Source organism: Acomys minous (assembly GCF_964271855.1).
Source record: "Acomys minous genome assembly, chromosome: 2".
NCBI classification, from domain to species: Eukaryota; Metazoa; Chordata; class Mammalia; order Rodentia; family Muridae; genus Acomys; species Acomys minous.
Window position 1 is genome coordinate 142,182,582 of NC_140484.1, and position 19,019 is coordinate 142,201,600.

Below are 19,019 nucleotides of genomic sequence, written 5' to 3' on the forward strand. Positions count from 1 at the left end.
ATGTTTTAGTATCAAAAAGCAAGTGAATTTACCTTGTAAACATGTGGAAAGATGTTTTTTTAATGTTAAATGACAAAAACACAACGAGAATATCACAGTCAGATCGTGACCACATGGAAGCTAGTCTGGTCCAGCTTTAAGGATCAGGTAAGAAACTAAACTCTGTCATCTTTCCACTTCCGGTGGTGAAGTGTACCCTGCCTGCTCTGGCCCACTGTTCCTTTATCATTGGTCTTAGACATTCTCATCAGAGACAAGTTTGCCAAATGAAAAAAAAATAAGAACCCAGAGCTCTGAGCAGTAGGTCTGAGAAGTGAGTGCCCACCACTTCCTTAGACGGATCCCTCCGGTAAGGGCAGCAGCTTCCTGCACGGTGTCTTTCCTGACTGTGAGCCCCGAATGCTGAAGCACCTTCCTGTAAGAGGCGAGATCTTTCTGTGTCCTGGGAACCCTATAGCCTAACTGTTTACACCCGACAGCTGAAGTGCTTCAACTCTGTCCAGCATCACAACACTCCCACTGTGGCGAAAGTCAATGCGACCTGTACTATAGAGTGTCGTGGTATTTTTAAAACCTCAAATACAATCTGCTAAAGGAAAAGTGGAAATGGATGGCGACCATTCATAATGCAAATGTGAACTTTGGAAAACCTAACCTATGACCTTTTTGATGGTGCTGGTGGTGGTGGGTTTTGTTTTGTTTTGGTGGTGGTGGTGGTGTTTTTGAGGCAAGGTCTCATGGGTCCCAGGTTAGACCACTCTGAGGCTGAGAATGACCCTGAACTTCTGACATTCCTGCCTCTACCTCCAGAACACTGGGAGGACAGGCACCACACCCAGTTTTCAAAGTGCTGATAGCATGCCACCATGTAGGTGCTAGAAACTGAACCTAGGGACTCTGCGTGAGCAACAGATGCTCTTAACCACTGAGCCTTCCCATTTCTCTCTTTTTAAAAAATAACTGTTGGCATTCATTTATTTTCTGTGTGTGTATGTGTGCACGCCAGAGGTACCTGGGTGCCATAGTGTGCTTGTGGAGGTCAGAGAGCACTGTGCAGAAGTTGGTCCTCCCACTCCACCAAATAAGTTCTGAGGATGGAACTCAGGTGTCAGGCTTGGCAACAAGCGCCTGTGCCCACTCAGATGCCCACTGAGCCACCTTACCTCCTCTCCTCTCCATCCTCCTCCTCTCCCTTGCTATGTAAATCAGTGCGAACTGACATTTGGCCACATGGCTTAATCCGAATTGATGCAAGCAAGAACTGTTTAACAGGGAAGGGGAAAGGTGCCTCATGTATTACAGAAACCCTAAATTGGGTTTAGTCATGATGTTTAACTTGTTTTGAAATTTTAAATCTCGATAAATAGATTTTTATGTTCATCGAAAAGGTTGCATATTATCAATGGCTGGGAAGCACCACTGAAGGGCCTCTCTCTGTTAGCAGCGCTGTGGATGGCTCCAGCGGCTCGCTCACTTTCACTCTTATTCCTCCCTTTGTCCTCGCTCCCTCCTCAAGCACACTTCAAGCCACATCAGTTGTCCTCTCTAGGGACCATTTATGTGTCCTATGGCAAGGGACATTAGACAATGTCTAGGGACATTTTTTGTTTCCATGCCTGAGTGAGAGGATGTTAGTGGCATCGAGGCGGAGAGGCCAGGGGTGCTATTAAGTCTCTCAGCTAGTGTTCAAGACAGTTCCCTGCAGCAAAGGCTCACCCAGGGCAGTGGCCATTCGTGCCTGTGTCACCCAGGGCAAGTGGTCATTTGTGCCTGTGTCACCCAGGGCAAGTGGTCATTTGTGCCTGTGTCACCCAGGGCAAGTGGTCATTTGTGCCTGTGTCACCCAGGGCAGTGGTCAGTCGTGCCTGTTTCACCCAGGGCAGTAGTCAGTCATGCCTGTGCTGAGCTTAAAGCTCAACTGCGAGTGGAAGGTGCCGACATGATACCATAACAGCAAGGCTGCCCTTCAGATATTTTGCAAGTTAATAATCAGCATTATCAGCTACCGTGCTACGTGTGGTTTCAAGCCATCATTTCTGCATATTCACTTGCTCATTAGGAGTCACTATTACCTTTTTTTTTTTTTTAAACTAAAACCAAATGGTATGGGACCCAGGAAAGCCAAGATGTGCGAAAGTAAAGTAATGTGCCCTACGCCACACAAACCAGTAGCCAGTTGGGAAACATTTCTCATAATAAGAAGTGAAAGCGCAGAATTTCTATTAACTTTTGAATTGTGTACATATGTGTGCACATGTTTGTGTGTGTAAAGATGTGGATATCTGTGTGAGTGTGTGTGGACGCACAGTCCCTCTCCACTTTACTTTTTTTTTTTTTTTAAAGAGTTGTTCTATCTGTAATTATATGTCTCCCTGTGTGTCTGTAGGTGGGTATACACAAATGAATGCAGGTGTCTCAGAGGCCAGATGCACCAGATGCCCCTGGAACTGGAGTCAGGGCAATTGTAAGCCACCTGATATGGGTGCTGGGGACCAAACTCAGGTCCTCTGTGAGAGGAGTATGCACTGTTTAGCGCTGAGGCATCTCCCTGACACCCAAGCCCCGATTATTTTTGAGACAATCTCTCCTTGAGCCTGAAGCTCACTGATAAGTTTGGATGGATGGCGGGGCAGGGAGCTCCCATCACTGGGATTACAGATGTGTGCAGCTGTGCCTGGCTTCTGTGTATGGGGTGGGGGAGGGTCTGGGATTACAGATGTGTGCCACTGTGCCTGCCTTGTGGGGGATGGGGGTGGGGGAGGGTCTGGGATTACAGATGTATGTCATTGTGCCTGGTTTGTGTGAGGGGTGGGGTGGGGGCGGGAATCTGGTATTAAAGATGTGCGCCCCTGTGCCTGGCTTGTATATGTGGGGAGGGAGGAATCTGAATTCAGATCCTTAAACTTGAGGGGCAAGGACTTTTCCAACTGAGCCATCTTCAGCCCTTTAATTTTTGTTCAATCAAGAGCTTTGGGCATGGTCATTTCTTTTGTCTTTCCTGGGACCTTGTGTACTAATATCCATGTAAGATGCACAGAAATTAAGACTGAGTGAGACTTGGCTTATGTTTATGAACTGGTACCATTTAAGATTGTTGTCAGTCGCCCCCACTGCACTGTAATCCCAAGAAGGCAAAAGCCTTGCTGTTTTCCTACGCAGGGATGGAACCTCTGCTCAGCCTTCAGTCTGGCAGAGGGTACACCCTGTGATGGAGAGAGAAGGAAGTGGCTGGGTACCGGGTATCCTTAGATCGACTAGTGGGGGTCTGGCAGTGACTTGGCCAATGTGTCATATTTTCTTTGCTTGGGTTGTTTCTTGTGATTCCTTCATCCTATGGGCCCTCAAAGCTGCCCAGGAGAGAAATATCCTAGCCACACTCCAAGCTGGTGTGAGGCTGCTTAGATGTCTGAGTCTTCTCTTGGACTTTTATCAGAACAAGCAAGAAGGCATCTGATCTTGAGTGGCTTTAAACACATGCTATGCCCCTAGGTTTCCAGACAGGTCCGAAGCTCTAAAACCTGTTCTCTTAGAGTGGTGGATGTTCATGACCCCCTGCTTAATGAAATTTGATGACACACAAGACTAGATAGATCCCTTTTTTTCCCCTGTCTGATATCTGGATATTTTCAGAACCTAGATAATTTTATCCTATTTACATCAAACACGTAGGTAATGCTAGACTTTGATATCTGTATTCTTTCTGGGGAGGTCTAATAAGATTACGAATGACAGTAATTGATATTACATGCTTTAATTAAATTTCCTTCGCTGTGGATCAGAACCTTTTAGCTCAGCCCTACGGTGCAGTCTCTAGGTTTGTCTTTTCCATGCGCTGATACATGAAGCAGCAGTGATGATACAATTCACTTTTGGAGAGTCGCTGCCCTGTAGATTAAGTGGGATGATGTGTGCCAGTGGCACGGCTCAATGCTGCCCACATGATCACTTAATGAAAGACCATTAGGTGAATTTGCGCATCTTTTAGCTACTGGGGAAGAATAGTAGGCTTCTTATAATATTATGACCATGGATTCGGTAGGTATGAAAAGTGGCCTTTGTCAGCTGACCGTGCATGGCACAGACACTACATCCCATGATTTCTCTTTCTATAGCTTCTAGAAGGTCAGTGGGAACTCGGAGTTCTATCTTTTTTTTTTTTTCCAAAAAGGGAGACATTACCACCAGAGCTAGCCCCATGCCACCCTCATCTTTTACCCTGGCTCAACAAAAGCCTTCATCCATTGTCTAGAAGGACAAACCTGCTAGCGAGGAGGATCCTAGGTAGCGGGTCCTTCGACCTATCTTCTTTCTTTATATAGGTGGGAAAAGTGCCCAGACATCAGAAGATACAGTCTCTGTAGCACAGCCTTCCAGAACAGTCCACACCTGGGCCTTCAGGATCAGATGCTACAGGAAAGAAAAATCCTCTACTCAGTTTAGGGGACAGCTCCCCCTGTCCAGAGACTGTTCTTCGCTCTCACTAGCAAGACCATTTTTGTCCCCTTGCTCAGTCTGTTCCCATGCCTAGCAGGTGGACCTCTGTAGGGCCCCAAAGGACAGCCTTAGTGTTGGTACCTCTGCTGCACCCTGCCTCGGTGGTCCAAACATCTTGGGAACAAACCATGAGTCCCCACAGGGATGTGCCATCAGAGGGCAGGTGAACTGGTCTCCGAGCTGCAGTAATCCGTTTATCTCAGCGCTGATGCCAGTCATCCCATGGCCTCATCTGCAAATGGAGCTGATGCGCAGTCCCGGGCCTGCGCTTTGTCAGCTGACCATGGGTGGCATAGACAGGGCCTGGCAGGGCTCTGCATCAAACCAAGCAGGAAGCAAACTCCATGAGCCAAGAGGGTTTTCTTTTCCTTAACACAAATCTGAACTTACAAATGTGCCTGTGAGCATTCTGTCATCTTCACTGTCCTATCCATAAGCTTCTTTTCTCCCCATAGGGCAGCACCCTCATAACTACTGAGAAAACTTTGGGGGTACCACATAGTCACTGCATGTCCAGGGCTGGCTGGGGTCACCCAGATGTACTTACACCTTGCTTCTGCCTACACTTACAACTTCTAGCCAGGAAGGGGCTAAGAAATTTTAGAAGAGCCTTTTTGAAGTAGCTCCAGCGTTGACCCCTGGAAAAGGGCAACAAGCCTTCCTCTGGTGCCTGCTCTGCCTCTACCCATCACTTGAGATATATATCCCACCAGAACAGAAACAAACAGGCAGTGCACATCTCTGTTGCCAAGAGGCAGGAGACAGGATCCTGCTTGCTCTTCAGCAGATCCACAGGTCTCAAGTGGCATCATATTAAATTATATAGGCAGCCACTTGTGCGCAGCCGATGCTGTGCTCTGAGTTGTAGCAGGCAAGCAACAGCCTCCTCAGGAAACGGTGGGGAGGATCCTAGCCATAGCTTTGCAGACCTCCGCACATCTGAAGACTGTCCCGGAACCAGACCCAGGGGACCCCACAGAGAGAGGGCAGCCGGACAGAGGAGATGATGATTGTGGCTGCAGTATTAGACCATGGGCTGCGGGGCACTTTGCCCTAAAGGTAGGACCAAATATGGATAGAGTTGAATGTACGAAGGTGGGGGGGGGGGTAAATCTGTGTCAGCAGTGCCTTGGCCAGCTCCTCGTATTTGGTTTCTGAGATGAGGATCCAACTCCCTCATACTCTGGGAAGGATGTGCTTGTATTATGCAGGGCTCTCTGTCTGAGAAGTTTAGACTGGTTTAGAGATAATATGGAGGGCTAGGGAAGGAGATAAACAGACAAGCAAGGGGGTGCAGGACTTAGGCAAGGAAACTGATACCTAACTGGGCCCTTGGCCTTTCTCTGCTCCTAAAATAAGCATGGACTTTTACATTGCACAGAGAGATATGTGCCCCTGTGAGCGGTCTCCTGCTAACTGCTTTTCTCAGGATCTGACCGCCAGCTCTCCTCCACAGCTGGGGCAGAAAATGTGTCTTGATTGTCTCTGGAGGCAGGGGTGTGAAGAACACAAGGGTCTCATTCTTAAGAGCTGGAGTCCGAGTCTCCCACTTGGTTTGGGATGACTCCATCCCAACAGGTGCTGCTGTGGGTTTGATTGATGGGTGTGTAGGGTCATGAGCAAGATTATCTACTCAGCTTCCATCTGTGGATAAACAGGGCTCGAAAATTCACATGTGGGCTATGACTGGACTGATATGCCACCCAGGACATTTGATAGGAGCATCAGTTGGAGCTTCTTGATCCGAGTTCTAGAAGACCATGGTTAATGAAGACCCAGAGGGTCCTCATGGCCCCCTTAAAGATGTGTAGGTGAATACTGGCTCCCTTGCACGTCTCTTTGCTCCAATCACTAATGAATTCTTCCATGTGTGAAGTCACCACCCCCCACCACTCTAATAAGCCATTTGTGCTGAAAGCCCCAACCATAGAGGATGACAGCTTAGGGGGAAGGTGGGAGACAGGAGGTATGGAGTTTACAAGTAAGTTCCAGAGGTCCCTAAGCAGGCTAAATGTCATCCTGGCCTTGGGATGGCCCTGGGCCAGACACAAAGGGAAGAAAGGTGGTGAGAGGGGCCACAGCACCACGGACAGGTAGCACTTTGCTGTTGGTTCCTCCAGTGTGTCCTTTGAAACCAGTAAGAAGTATTTCCTAAATATTTGCCAGGTATCTGTAATTTCTTTCATCACAAAAATGGCACTCGGTCTGGTGAGATGGGCTGGCTCGTAAAGGTGCTTGCTGCCACGTTGATGACCTGAGTTTAATCCCTGGAACCACATGATGGAAGGAGAGAACCAACTCCTACAAGTTGTCCTCTAACACACACACACACACACACACACACACACAACACACACACATGTTGCATTTGATGTATTTCTTAAACTTGTCTTAGTGACATCGATGGGCATTTGTTATGCATTTGGGAAACCATTAATGTGACGATTACCGTTGCTGCTTGCTTCCCTCATTGGTTTTTCTTTCCAGGGTGGGATGTGTGTGCAAGTGTGGGTGCACAACATACCCCAAGGCATTGGGTGTCTTCTGGATTGTTTTCCAACTCACTGTTGAGGCAGCATCTCTCACTTAAACTCAGTGCTCACCAGTTTGTCTAGTCTAGCAAGATTGCTTGCCCCAGGAAGCCCCTCTCTCTTCCTGTCATGCACTGGGACTGTGGGTGGGCCCCAAAGCATCTTGGGGAAGGAAGAGAGTTCTTTGACTCACAACTTGAGCTACAGCCATTCATGGTTGGGAAGGCAGAGTGACAGGACCATGAGGCAGCAGGTCGCATTTCTTCCAGCCACAAAGCAGTGAGCGAATGCTGATGCTCACCTCAGTTTCTCCTTTTCACTCCCTCTGGTGCCCCAGGCCTTGAGATTGCGCCTCCACGTTCAAGGTGGGTCTTCTCCGTTAAGCCTTTCTGGGAATGCCCTCATAGACACAACCAGAGATGTGTTCCCATGGCAATTATAAGTCTAGTCAAGTGGCCCAGAAACACTGCTCACCACAGTTGCCAAAATGTGTGCTTCAGTGGATACATAATGTGTGCTTCAGTGGTACTAGCTATCCCATGCTCCCTCATGCAGGTCCAACATAAGTTTCTCTGAAGTGGTCTTTGTAATGTAATATCCTATGGCCTTTGATGCTCTGAACCTCTGTTGTATGTGCTCATTTCTGTCTCTTAAGTTAAATCATGCCCTGTGCTTGGAAGATGCTACTGGAATGAGGTTCCCAATGCATTGCCTTGCACAGAGTTGAGACTCAATAATTATCCATTGAATTGAATCAAATGGAAGGTTGTGCATAAGGCAGGCTCGGGGGAGGGGCAGGGCCCCCGCAATCAGCGGAACGGCAGGCAGTTAACGCAGCTCGGCTCACTACAATTTCTTTTAATAGATTTTTCTGCAGAGATTTGCTGTCAACATGAGTTGTTGGTTTCGAAAAAGATAAATAACCAGGGAGCTGTGATGGCTCTCGTGGTACAGAGACTGGCAGCCTGTGTCGTTTCTGGTGCCATGCTCCATGAATTTCCAGGTCCGGGCAAGACTTTAGCACCGAGGAGGTTTAAAATGATAAGCACGATTGCCTCACACCAAATTAAGTGAGCCACCAGTGTTCTGGGCAAGCACATATCACCACCTCTGCTCCTACAAGGGTGCCTTGATCCTTCATCCTTTCCGGTCCCTCTTGGAAGCCCAGCTCTTCAAGGGATTAATCGTGGTGTAAAAAAAAGTCAAGCTGTTTATTTGGCTGTGGGTCTCTGCTGGAAGGGGACAGAGCCCAGAGGCCCGCGTGGCCATCCTGTTCACTCATTTAACAAACGCATGCTAAGCATTCATTGTGTGTCGGATGCTGGCGGAGGCTGGTAGGCAATCCTTGGGCCTTTTGGATTCACTGGGGATACAGGTGTTCTTCAGATATGCACACAGGTGTGTAATTGCACACTGCTGGGTGAGATGGATAGGAAAACAGACCCGCCCTGGGCACAAAAAGATCGGATGCTGCCTTTATTGTGAAGTTGATTTCTCTTTCCCCCATCTGGTCCTTTCTGGACACCCTAGTGTTCTCATAGCACCTGGGGCTCTTCCAGGTCAGCCCTTGGCACCCTAGACTTGGGGTGTGTGTGGCTGAGCTTCTAGGCCTGCGGCTCACTCATTCTGTCCCAGAGAAATGTGCGTCACATCAGTGCACAGCCACTGAGAACAGGAGGAAGGAGTGAGCAGACTTCAATGCTTCCTGTCCTAGTTTCATTTCTGTTCCTGTGACTTAAAAAGCAAAACAAACAAACAAACAAAAAGAACTAACAAAAAGCAACTTAGGGGAGAAAGGGTTTTTGTTTTTGTTTTTGTTTTTGTTTTTTTAGAATGGCAGGTCATGGAGTTGTGGAGTAGTCAAGGCAGCAGCAGGAGCTTGATGCAGCTAATTGTCACACCCACAGTCAAGAACAAAGAGAAATAAATGCACCCACGGTAGCTCCCTTGCTTGTGTTCAGCTAGAGCTCGCCACTCTTATGCAGTTCAAGGATCTTACACAGTTTAAGAATCCCTGCCTAAGGAGTGATGCCGCCCACAGTGGGCACAGTGTTCCCCCAGCAGTTAACTTAATTAAGACCATCTCACACAGACACACCCACAGGTAAGCTCAATGTAGGCAGTCTCTCATTGAGACCTCTTCCAGGTGACAAAGGTGACCAATCACAGACAGACACCATTGATGTTCCATCAGACCAAGTGCTCGACCCCTTCCTGTGGCTCTGTGCTTGTGACAACGGGCTGAACTCTCTCTCTCTCTCTGAATTCCAGCTCTGTTCCCCCAGAGAGTTGTAAAGGGGAAACTAATATTTGGGAAGCAGCCAGCACAGGGCCTGGCCTCCCTCCACCAACTCAGAAGCTTCCTCCAGAGGCTGTAGTACTCTGATGAAAGCAAGCTGCCTGCTCCATTTGACTTGGCATGCTCTCAGATCAGCCTGGGTAAGGTCAGGGCACCCTGAGAAGCTCCTATGTGGTCATGCCATGGAGCAAGGACTAAGAAATGACATAGGCCTAGTGTCCTAACACAAAGAACAGGGTCCAGCTTCAGGTCTAGACTGTTCCTTATTGCTCTGTCCTTGGAGAGAGAAAGAGAGATTTTTAAAAATGTGCCCTTCTTTAATTTTTTTCTAAAAATATACTTTGTCTCTCACCAATTTCTTAGGAGACTGTCTTGGGAGGTGAAAGGTCTTGAGGCCCTCCATGGGTACAACAGAAGTTTGCACCTCATACCTCCCAGCTACCTGCAGCCACCTCTCCTGTTGGCTTGCCTGTAGGAAGCAGTGTATGTTTCAGTGTAATAAAACTCCACTTTTCTCCCCACGATCTAGCTCCTGAAGCCCCACAGCCTACATCTAGTACTGGGCAATGTGGACACAGTTGGGGTGGGGAGCTTGGCTGACGGGAAGCTTCTGAAAGGTGCTTTCTACAAGGTCCCTGACTCCTTAGTTCCAATAGCTTCTGTGGGATTCATTTCCTGCTGTCTGGTGAGGATCAGCTGCCATGCATGAGGAAGGAGATTATCAGCCCTTGTGGTCCAGCACCTGTCCCCATAGCCTTTTCACACCGGGGTCTCATGTAGTCCAGGCTGACCTCAGATGCGCTAGGTAGCGAGGATGACAACATCTGAGCCTCATGCCTCTACCCACTGACGGCTGGGGTTACAGATATGTGCCCCGGGTCTGACTTATGCAGTGCTAGGGGTCAAACACAGGCTCTCATGTGTGTTAGGCTAGCATTGTATCAACTGAGCTCACCCCTCACCCTTCACAGCTGACAGGGTCTCCTGCTGCTGCTCCCCTAAGTCTGGAAACTCCCCAGATTCCAGCAGCTACAGAATGGTTAAGTGATGCGTGTGTGAGGCACCTGCGGAAAGACTGTAAGGAGTTACACCATGTTCTCAATGAGTATCTCTAGGCAGCAGGACTACCTCACTGGTGCTTTTTCTTTCTCTCATTTTTAGTGATTTAAATATATTTTACTTGGGTTTTGTTTGTGTGTTTTGTGGGGAGGGGTGTGCGTGAATGCCTGTGTGTAACTCAAAGGATAACCAGTTGGAGGTAGTGCTCTCCTTCCATTCTGTGGGGCTCGGGAATTGAACCCAGGTCATCAGGCTTGGCAGCAAGCACTTTTACCTGCTGAGCTATTTCACCAACCCTAGGTAGACTTTAAAGCCAAGGCAGTGGTGTGGTTCTTAGTCTGAAGAGGCAACAGGCCATTGTCTGGAAAAAACAAAGCCTACTGATGATGTGCTGTTCCCCTGGGCCTTCCTTGCCTTGTCCTGTTTAAATTGAACTCCAATGCCTTAACTCAAGACCTCAACAAATGTTTCCATTCACATTTTTGACTGCCTGGAGCCAACCAGTAGTTCTGCGCTCTCTCTCTCTCTCTCTCTCTCTCTCTCTCTCTCTCTCTCTCTCTCTCTCTCTCTCTCTCTCTCTCTCTGTAAGCTTGTCAACCATTGGAGGGCAGCTGTACCCAGGGTCTTTGCTTGGCTACCTTCTAACTCTGCAGCAGCAGCTATAAAGCTGACCAAATTAAAAACTGGTGGAAAATTTAAGACATGTGACTATGGTTCCCTCCATCTCTTCCCATCACAGTGCCAGCCTCTCCCTCTGGTTTTTTTTTTTTTCTGGAATGTGTGAGGGTGTTTGTGTGTGCCTGCGTGTGTGCCTGCGTGTCTTCCCAGGACCTGATGTGAGACCTTTGTGACTAAATAGGTTTCCAGAGCAAAGGAACATGTGCTGCAATTCTGGCACTGTGTTAAGGCCACCAAGGATTGGCTCCTGCCTCATCTTTGCTGATTATGGAAACAAGTATCTTTTGTTGTTCTTGCGGTGGTGGTGGTGGTGGTGGTGGTGGTGGTGAGGGGCTGGGTGGGCAGGAAGGACCAAGGCTCTGCATTTTCTTTTGGCAATCTCCCTAGGAGGGCCGTGAATCCATACGTTAGAAGGAAAGGCAAGGAGAGAAAAGACTCTCCATGATCCGTGGAAAAGCCATTGTAGACAGTATGATCTATTGAGCATTACCCAGGCCCTGACTCCGAGGAGATCCTCCAACAAGTGCTTTATGTGAAAAACGGCATTCAAGGTTGCCCATGGGATTTGGATGGGAAGTCCATGCCAGTTGCCCAGGTAGACCTAGTGTAGGCACAAGGTGCTTGAAAGTGGGTGAGGAAGAGAGAAGCAACAGAGGAATCCATCCTCTCCTCCCAGTCCTGGCTTTGGAGATGGCCTGAAGGAACCAAGAGACCAGGAATATGGGCCAAGAGATGAGTGCCCACGGAAGCATGCAGCCCTGCTGATGTCCTCTGTAACCCAGTGAGCCCTACGTTGGTCTCCTAACCTCCAGCTCCTGCTGTAAGCCACCTGATTTCTGGTAGTCTGCTTTTGCTGCAACTGAAAACTAGTACAAAAACTCTGGACAGAAAACCCCCCATTTGAGACTTTAAAGATAAAATAAAATTTGGTTGGGGGAGATGTGAGCAGACCACTGAGCCTTCAGTGAGAGATCTACCTGCGAGACCCACCCTTTTTCCTAGAAAATGAAAATACTCCCTTAAGCACCCTCATACAAGAAGGGAGCTCTTCATTCCCCACCCCCTTCCCGAAGCCTCTATATTGGTTGCTTTCCTCTCTCGTTGTCATGACAAAACACCTGGCAGAAGCAACTCAAGGAAGGAAGCATTTTGGCTCACAGTTGAAGATGCTGCCCATCACCACAGGGGAGGCTCAGTGGCTTGAACATGAAGGAGCTAGTCATGTTGACCCAGGACGGGGAGCAGAGATGAAGGCTGGTGCTCAGCTCTCCTTTTCTTTTGTGTCCAGTCTGGGCCCCGCAGTGCACAGGGTGAGGCTGCCAACCTTCAGGGTGGATCTTCCCTCCTCAGTTAAACCTTTCTGGAAACACCCCCATAGAGATGCACCCAGAAGTGTGTTCCCACAGTGATTTTAAATCCAGTCAAGTTGACAGTGATGTTGGACCGTCACATCACAGCCCTGGACTGTGGGCTTTCTTCCTGGCTTCTTGGCTCATAATGAATATACTCCTCGCCGTCTTGGGACTTCGTGATGATCTTGGTGTATTGTCTTCTGTTCAGGTGCATCTAGAAAACTCTGTTCAGAATGAACAAGTCACCACCACCTCCGTGGGCAAGGGAATAAACCTATGAACCCCATAAAATTATGGATTTCTTTCTTTCCTCATCTCACATACATATTTTTCTACAGCAGTAGTGTCTCAGGGTTTCTATTGCTGTGATGAAACACCATGACCAAAGCAACTTGGGAAGGGAAGGGTTTATTTGGCTCACACGTCCACATCACTGTTCGTCGTGGAACTCGAGCAGGGCAGGAGCGGATGCAGAGGTCATGGAAGGGTGCTGTGAGTGACTTGCTCATCATGGCTTGCTCAGCCAGCTTTCTTATGGAACCCAGGGCCACCACCCCAGAGATAGCACCACCCATAATGAGTTGGGGCTTCCCACGTCTATCACTAAGAAAATGCCCTACAGCTGGATCTTAGGGAGGCATTTTTCTCAGTTGAGGCTCCTTCCTCTCAGATGGCTCTAGTTTGTGTCAAGTTGACATAAAAGTAGCCAGGACAAGTAGAAGATTTATATTAGCTTTTAAAAATAATCCTTTTGGCATGGTGTTGGATTTACAGAAAAACTGCACAGATGTACAATTTCCTCATATCCTAGCCCCAGTTCCCACACTTACTAATATCTTACATCATTAAATACAGTGTGTTTATTAGAATTACATTGAGCGCTATGGTGGTTGGCTTTGGTTGTTTTGTTATTTAATTTTTTACATTTATCTAGTGTGGGGTAGGAGTGCATGTCTGTCATGGGACATAGGTGGAGGTCAGAGGGCAACTTCCAGGGATGAGTGCTCTCTTTCTACTGTGTAGGTCCCAGTCAGCAAACGCCTTAACCTGCTGGTTCTTCTTGCTAGCCCTGGTTTGGATTTTTGAAAACAGGACCTCATGTATCCCTACCTGGCCCCAAACTCATTATGAGGCAAAGGCTGGCCTTGAACTCCCAATCATCTTGCCTCTAGTTCCTGAGCCCTGGGATCACAGGTGTGGGGTACTATGCCCAGCACCATCCTCTCTTTAGATACCCTTGGCTCTGTGTCTTCCAGACTTGGGGTTTGCTGACTTGACAGTTCTGAGGCAAACTGGCCAAGTGTTTGGGGGAGGGAGGGTTGTTGTTGTTGTTGTTGTTGATACTGCTATTTTTATGTGTATGAGTATTTTGTTGGCATGTCTGTTTGTACAACATCCATGCTTGACACCAGTGAAGGCCAGGAGAGGGTGTCAGATCCCTGAGACCAGGAGTTAGAGACAGTTATAAGCCACCTTGTGGATGCTGGGACATGAACCCAGGTCCTCTAGAAGAGCAGCCAGTGTTTGTAATTGATAAACTATTTCTCCAGCCCCTGGCCAAGTGTTTTGTTTTGTTTTTTTAGGCTTTCCTTCTACTAAAATGTGGCTGACATCTTTCTCCTTGTTAGGCTTTTGGATGCGGCTTTTGAGGAGAAAAAGGCAAAGTAGCATTTTTATCTCATCATATCAATAGCGTGTGTTATCAGCATCCCTCATGGCTGTTAGTGTTGACTTGGTCATGTGGGTGAGCAGCATGTCAGGATGCTCCAGTGTGAAGCCAGGCCTTGTGCCTCCTTTCCATACAGCACTGTAGAATGAAGGAGGCTGCTGTCACAGCCAACATGCAAGGAGTGTGGAATTGTGCCCCAGTCTGAACAGCAAAGATTCACTAAAATATCTGGGGTTTTTTTTTTGTTTGTTTGTTTTTGTTTTTCTGACATAGGATTGCTCTATGCCAGCAGTTCTCCATTTGTGGGTCAAGACCCCTTAGGGTCAAATGACCTTTTCACAAAGATCCTGTATCAGATATTTACACTTTGTAACAGTAGCAAAACTAAAGTTATGAAGTAGCAACAAAAATAATTTTATGGTTAGGGGTCACCACAACATAAAGAACTGTATAAAGAGTTGCAGCATTAGGAAGGTTGAGAACCACTGCTCTGCAGTCCCAGCTGTCCTGGCACTCACTCTGTAGACCAGGCTGACCTCAAACTCAGAGAGCTCCACCTGCCTCTGCCTCCCGAGTGCTGGGAATAAAAGTGAGTGCACTGAGCCCAGCAACTATCTGGAATTTTACACCAAATTCTCCCTCCTTGATACGGATACCTAGATATTTTATGCCTTTGCTTATAAAACAATATCATTTTTATTTTGTTGTTCAAATTATTCCAAATTTGACTTATCTATTCGCATGTTATGTGGTGTGTGTGTGTGTGTGTGTGTGTGTGTGTGTGTGTGTGTGTATGAGTTCACATGTATGCATGTGCATTCATGTGTATTTGCAAGACAACTTCCAGTGTCGTTCCTCACTCTCTACCTGGTTTGACATAGGATCTGTTTGTTATTTTGTCACTGTGCCTGCCAGGCTAGCTGCTCATGAACTTCAGGAAATTCTCCTGTCTCTACTTCCCATCTTCCCATAGAAGCACTGTAATTACAGATGAATGTTATCATGCCCAGCTTTATGTGGGTGCTAGGGATTCGAACTCAGGTCCTCATGCTTGCTGTTTTATCCACTGAACCATCTCATCAGCCCCTTTTCATTCTTTAGCAGTGTCCTTCATAGAATAGATGTTTTAATAAGCCTCAATTTCTTTCATTGATTTTCTGTTTACTGTGTTTAATCCTAAAAATGTATTACCACAGGGGCTAGAAAGATGGCTCAGTTTAAGAGCACTTATCTGCTCTTCCAGAGGTCCTGAGTTCAATTCCCAGCAACCATGCAGTGGCTTACAACCATCTATAGTGAGATCTGGTGCCCTCTTCTGGCAGGCTGAACATTGTATACATAATAAATAACTCTTTAAAAATCTCTTTTTTAAAAAAATATTACCACACCTGAGGTCAGTGCCCCACCTTTTGAGGGAGATGGGGAGACTAAGGTTTCATTCCTTAGATTTAGGTCTGTGCTTATTTCAAGTCTGAGGAAAGGTTTGTCATCTGTCTTCATTGACTTTTCCGCATCTGGACACGCAGTCGCTATAGGATCCTTTGTTTAAAAGACTGTTTTCTATGGGAAATTGTTTTTTGTGCCTTCAATAGAGATGAACTGAGGTTGCCAGGATGGAGTTCAGTGGGTAGCAGGCTTGTCTGCATGCACAAAGCCATGGGTTCCATCCCCAGCACTGCATAAGCCAAGCATGATGAAACACACCTATAATTCAGGAACTGGGGAGGTGGAGGCAGAAGGATCAGGAGTTCAAGATCATCCTCAACTACATGATAAGTTCAAGGCTAGCCAGGGATCCATGACATCCTGTCTGGGTCTGTCTCTGAGTTCTCTGTTCTTTGCCATTAAGCTATCATCAGTGCCATCCTGTTTTGACTACAGTAGCTTTACTAGTGTCTTGAAGTCTGTGGTCAGTACGTTGTGCTGCCTTTGCACGTGAAATTCAGGATCAGTATGTCAACGACAAGGAGATATCTCCTGTGGTTTTGATTGAGAGGTTTCTATTACCCATATGTTGATCCTATCCGCATTTAGCTTGGTTTCTCCCTAAGCATTACATTTTTGTGCTACACTGAAATGATATTTCCTTTAGTTTCAAATTCCAGTTGTCCTTTCTGATATGTGAGAGAGCGGTCAGCTTGTGAAGTGATCATGGCACCTTGTGGCGCTCCCTTGGATCCTCCTCATTGGGGACATTCTACCGTTTCTTTCCCCTGTGACTGTGCCCACCCCTCTGGCACTCTGTGCCCATCCACTTCTCTGCCGCCCCCTTGTTTCGCCTTCCTTGAACGTGCTCACTCCACCCTAGTGTTCAGACATCACGGCCACTGTCTCAACCCCTACCCTGTTTCCCGAAACCTCCCCATTTTTACGCAGATGTGCTTTTTGGGGTCTACTGTGTTGAATGAAAATTTAGATGTTTCAAAGTCCTACTCAAATGTCCCTTTTTCTAGGAATCCGTCCACCCCGACCCCCCCATCTTCAGCATCAAAATCAACCCTTGTTCCTGCACAAGTTCCTCTGGTTCCCCTGGGCCTGTCTCTCCCACTCCTGGGAGCAGAGTGAGGCAGGTCTCCAGACTGCAGAGCAGGCACCCAGTGGTGCTTATCAGTTGAGTGAATATAATTATGGAGCCTCGAATTCACTGTGTATAGTCTTGAACTGCTGATCCTCTTGCCTCCCCTGCTGCCCTCTTCCGGCCCCCCGCCATGCTGGGGTTACTATGTGCACCACTTCCTGGGATGGATGGACCCCAGGGCTTCGTGTGTGCCAGGCAAGCAGCCCCACCAGCTGAGCTCCACCCTAACCCTCTTTTACTTTTAGAAACCTTTCTCCATACTTGTTTCTCCCATGGGGTTTTTTGGGTTCCCAGGAATAGAACCACAGTGTCCCGTGGCTATCCTGTTCTTCCTGGGGAGAAAGAGGAGGTTAAGTTGCCATCAGTTACAGACCTATGCTTTCCGCGTCATCCTGGTTCCCATGCTCTGATTGGGTAGACTGTGTCCCAGGTCCAAGAAAGCATCTGTCCTTCCAGCTTAAATAGTAAGGGATGGTTCCAGGGGTGGTAGCTCACCAGTATCAACAAAACCTCCTCCTCTTCCTTCATTCCTGCCAACTTACTGTGTTAGCTGCTTCTTTGAGCTAACTCACCTCTTGGCTATAAAATGGCTGTGGCAAAGTTACCCATAATCGCCTAACACAGTAATGACGGGGAAGGGAGGAAGGAGGGGGTGGGGGAGACTTCCCTTCCTTGAGATTCTTTCTTAAACGGAGAGTGATTATTCCTAGAAACTCCTAGAACTATTTCTACTCAAAGCTCAGTGACTAGAGTTGTATCATGCAGCCCCAATGCAGGGGTGGGGACTTGAACCAATCAGGATCACACCCAGGACACAGGGGGGACAGGTGGGTCCCAGACTAAGATGGGGATTGTTTTTTCAGAAGAATGAATGCTGGGGGGTAGGTAGCAGAGGCATCCGTCCACTGTGTTGTCCTTTCTGAGAGGATTGCTTTAGATCTGACTGCAGGAAGCCACATCAGCTCCTACAGCTAATAAAAACCAGAGCAGCATTCGAATCTAGCTCCTTCAAATTCCCAAGCCTGCCTTCTGCTGGCCAGCTGGACCTCATTTCAGATGGTCTTTTCCAGAAAAATAAAATGAAAGGGAGAAACCCTTTTTTCTTGGGGTGAGCTAAGGCAATCTCCAAGCCCTTGCAGCCCGCCCATAGGCTAGCCATTTATGCTTTTATTAAGTTATGACTAATGGCCGGTGTGCTGGAGGCTGCACCCTCAGGCCGAGCACGGCTTCAGACCGTTCTAGAGTAAACAACATCTTCAGATTCTGCGCTGAGGCCTTTTGTCTTCCTGAGCTCAGGGATTGGCAAGCATGCTGCTGCTGGGCCCTGCCCGGGTTGAATAGAAAGGAACCTTCCAAAGCAGGCAGGCTGTTTTGGGAAAGTGGCTGCTAATGGGGCCTCGTGGGGCGGGGGCCAGGCACAGACTGAGCAGTTTGCATATTGGCTTTTACAAACAACTGGCTCTGAGTCAGCGGTTAATGGAACTGGAATGGGGTTCCTGCCCAATGGTTTCTTCCAAACACCCATTTCCAATTGTAAGCGTATCTCAGCCTTTCTTCTGGGGCTTGTTATGTCTCCATGAGTGAATTGAAGAGGCAGGCCAGAGGGCGGGGTTCTGACTGTAGCTGTGCTCATCTGAGAACATTCTGAACAAAGCCCTGCACCGGGAGACCCCATTCAGAGGCACCTTTAGGAGTCCTGGCTGGGAATATCATCTTTCTAGTCAGAAGGAGACATTTAAAGACCGCTGGGTTTATACCCTGGCTCAAGCTACATTTGGGACAGATGTGGATTTTTTTTTTTTGCCTTCACAAAATGCAGACTGGTCAAGAGTAGAGCCTCATGCTTGTAATCTCAGTACCCAGAAAGCTGAGGTAGAAGGATTGCTGCTTTCAGTCCCCAGGACCACATAACCAGGGCACTGGTGATATATGCTTATGATCCTAGGCACCAAGAGGCAGAGGACAGCACTTCAGAAGTTCAAGGTCATCTTTGACTGTCACTGAGGGACAAAACTTTTCCTGGGGAGATGCAATGCACACCTCTCTACTCACCCCAGAGAGAGAACCCATGACAGACCAAAGCACAGATACCACCAAAAACAATTTGGTGAACCAATAAGTTTTATTGGGACTGCCTACAGGAATATGGCTGAATGGTTACTTACAAGGACAGAAATGACCCAAAGACAGCTGCATCCCCAAAGCGCACCCCAGCATGGATGACAGCTCACAAAGCTGGGAACCTGGGGCATGCTGCACAAGCGGCTTAGCAGGTTGTAAAGCATTCTGTCCAGATGCCTCAGTTGGTCTAAACCTCTTCCAGACAGCTCTGCTGGCTTCTGCTCCTTCCAAGCTGCTG

General features: G+C 47.8%; 1 protein-coding gene and 1 long non-coding RNA gene across 3 annotated transcripts in view; one reads left to right on the forward strand and one right to left on the reverse strand.

Moving 5' to 3' along the window:
• LOC311592514 overlaps positions 1-19,019 on the reverse strand; it is a 256,851-nt gene that overhangs the window by 205,238 nt on the left and 32,594 nt on the right. The gene's annotated exons all lie outside the window — the stretch shown is intronic.
• Positions 1-19,019, forward strand: part of PARVA (parvin alpha) — a 148,242-nt gene that overhangs the window by 78,367 nt on the left and 50,856 nt on the right. The window contains exon 1 of one of the 2 annotated variants that reach the window (XM_084773007.1): positions 5,511-5,553. The exons of the other annotated variant lie outside the window; for it this stretch is intronic. Coding sequence (XP_084629133.1) covers positions 5,526-5,553 — 28 coding nt within the window. The 5' untranslated portion in view covers positions 5,511-5,525. Of the gene's footprint in view, positions 1-5,510; positions 5,554-19,019 lie in introns of those variants that run through there. 2 annotated transcript variants of the gene reach the window in all.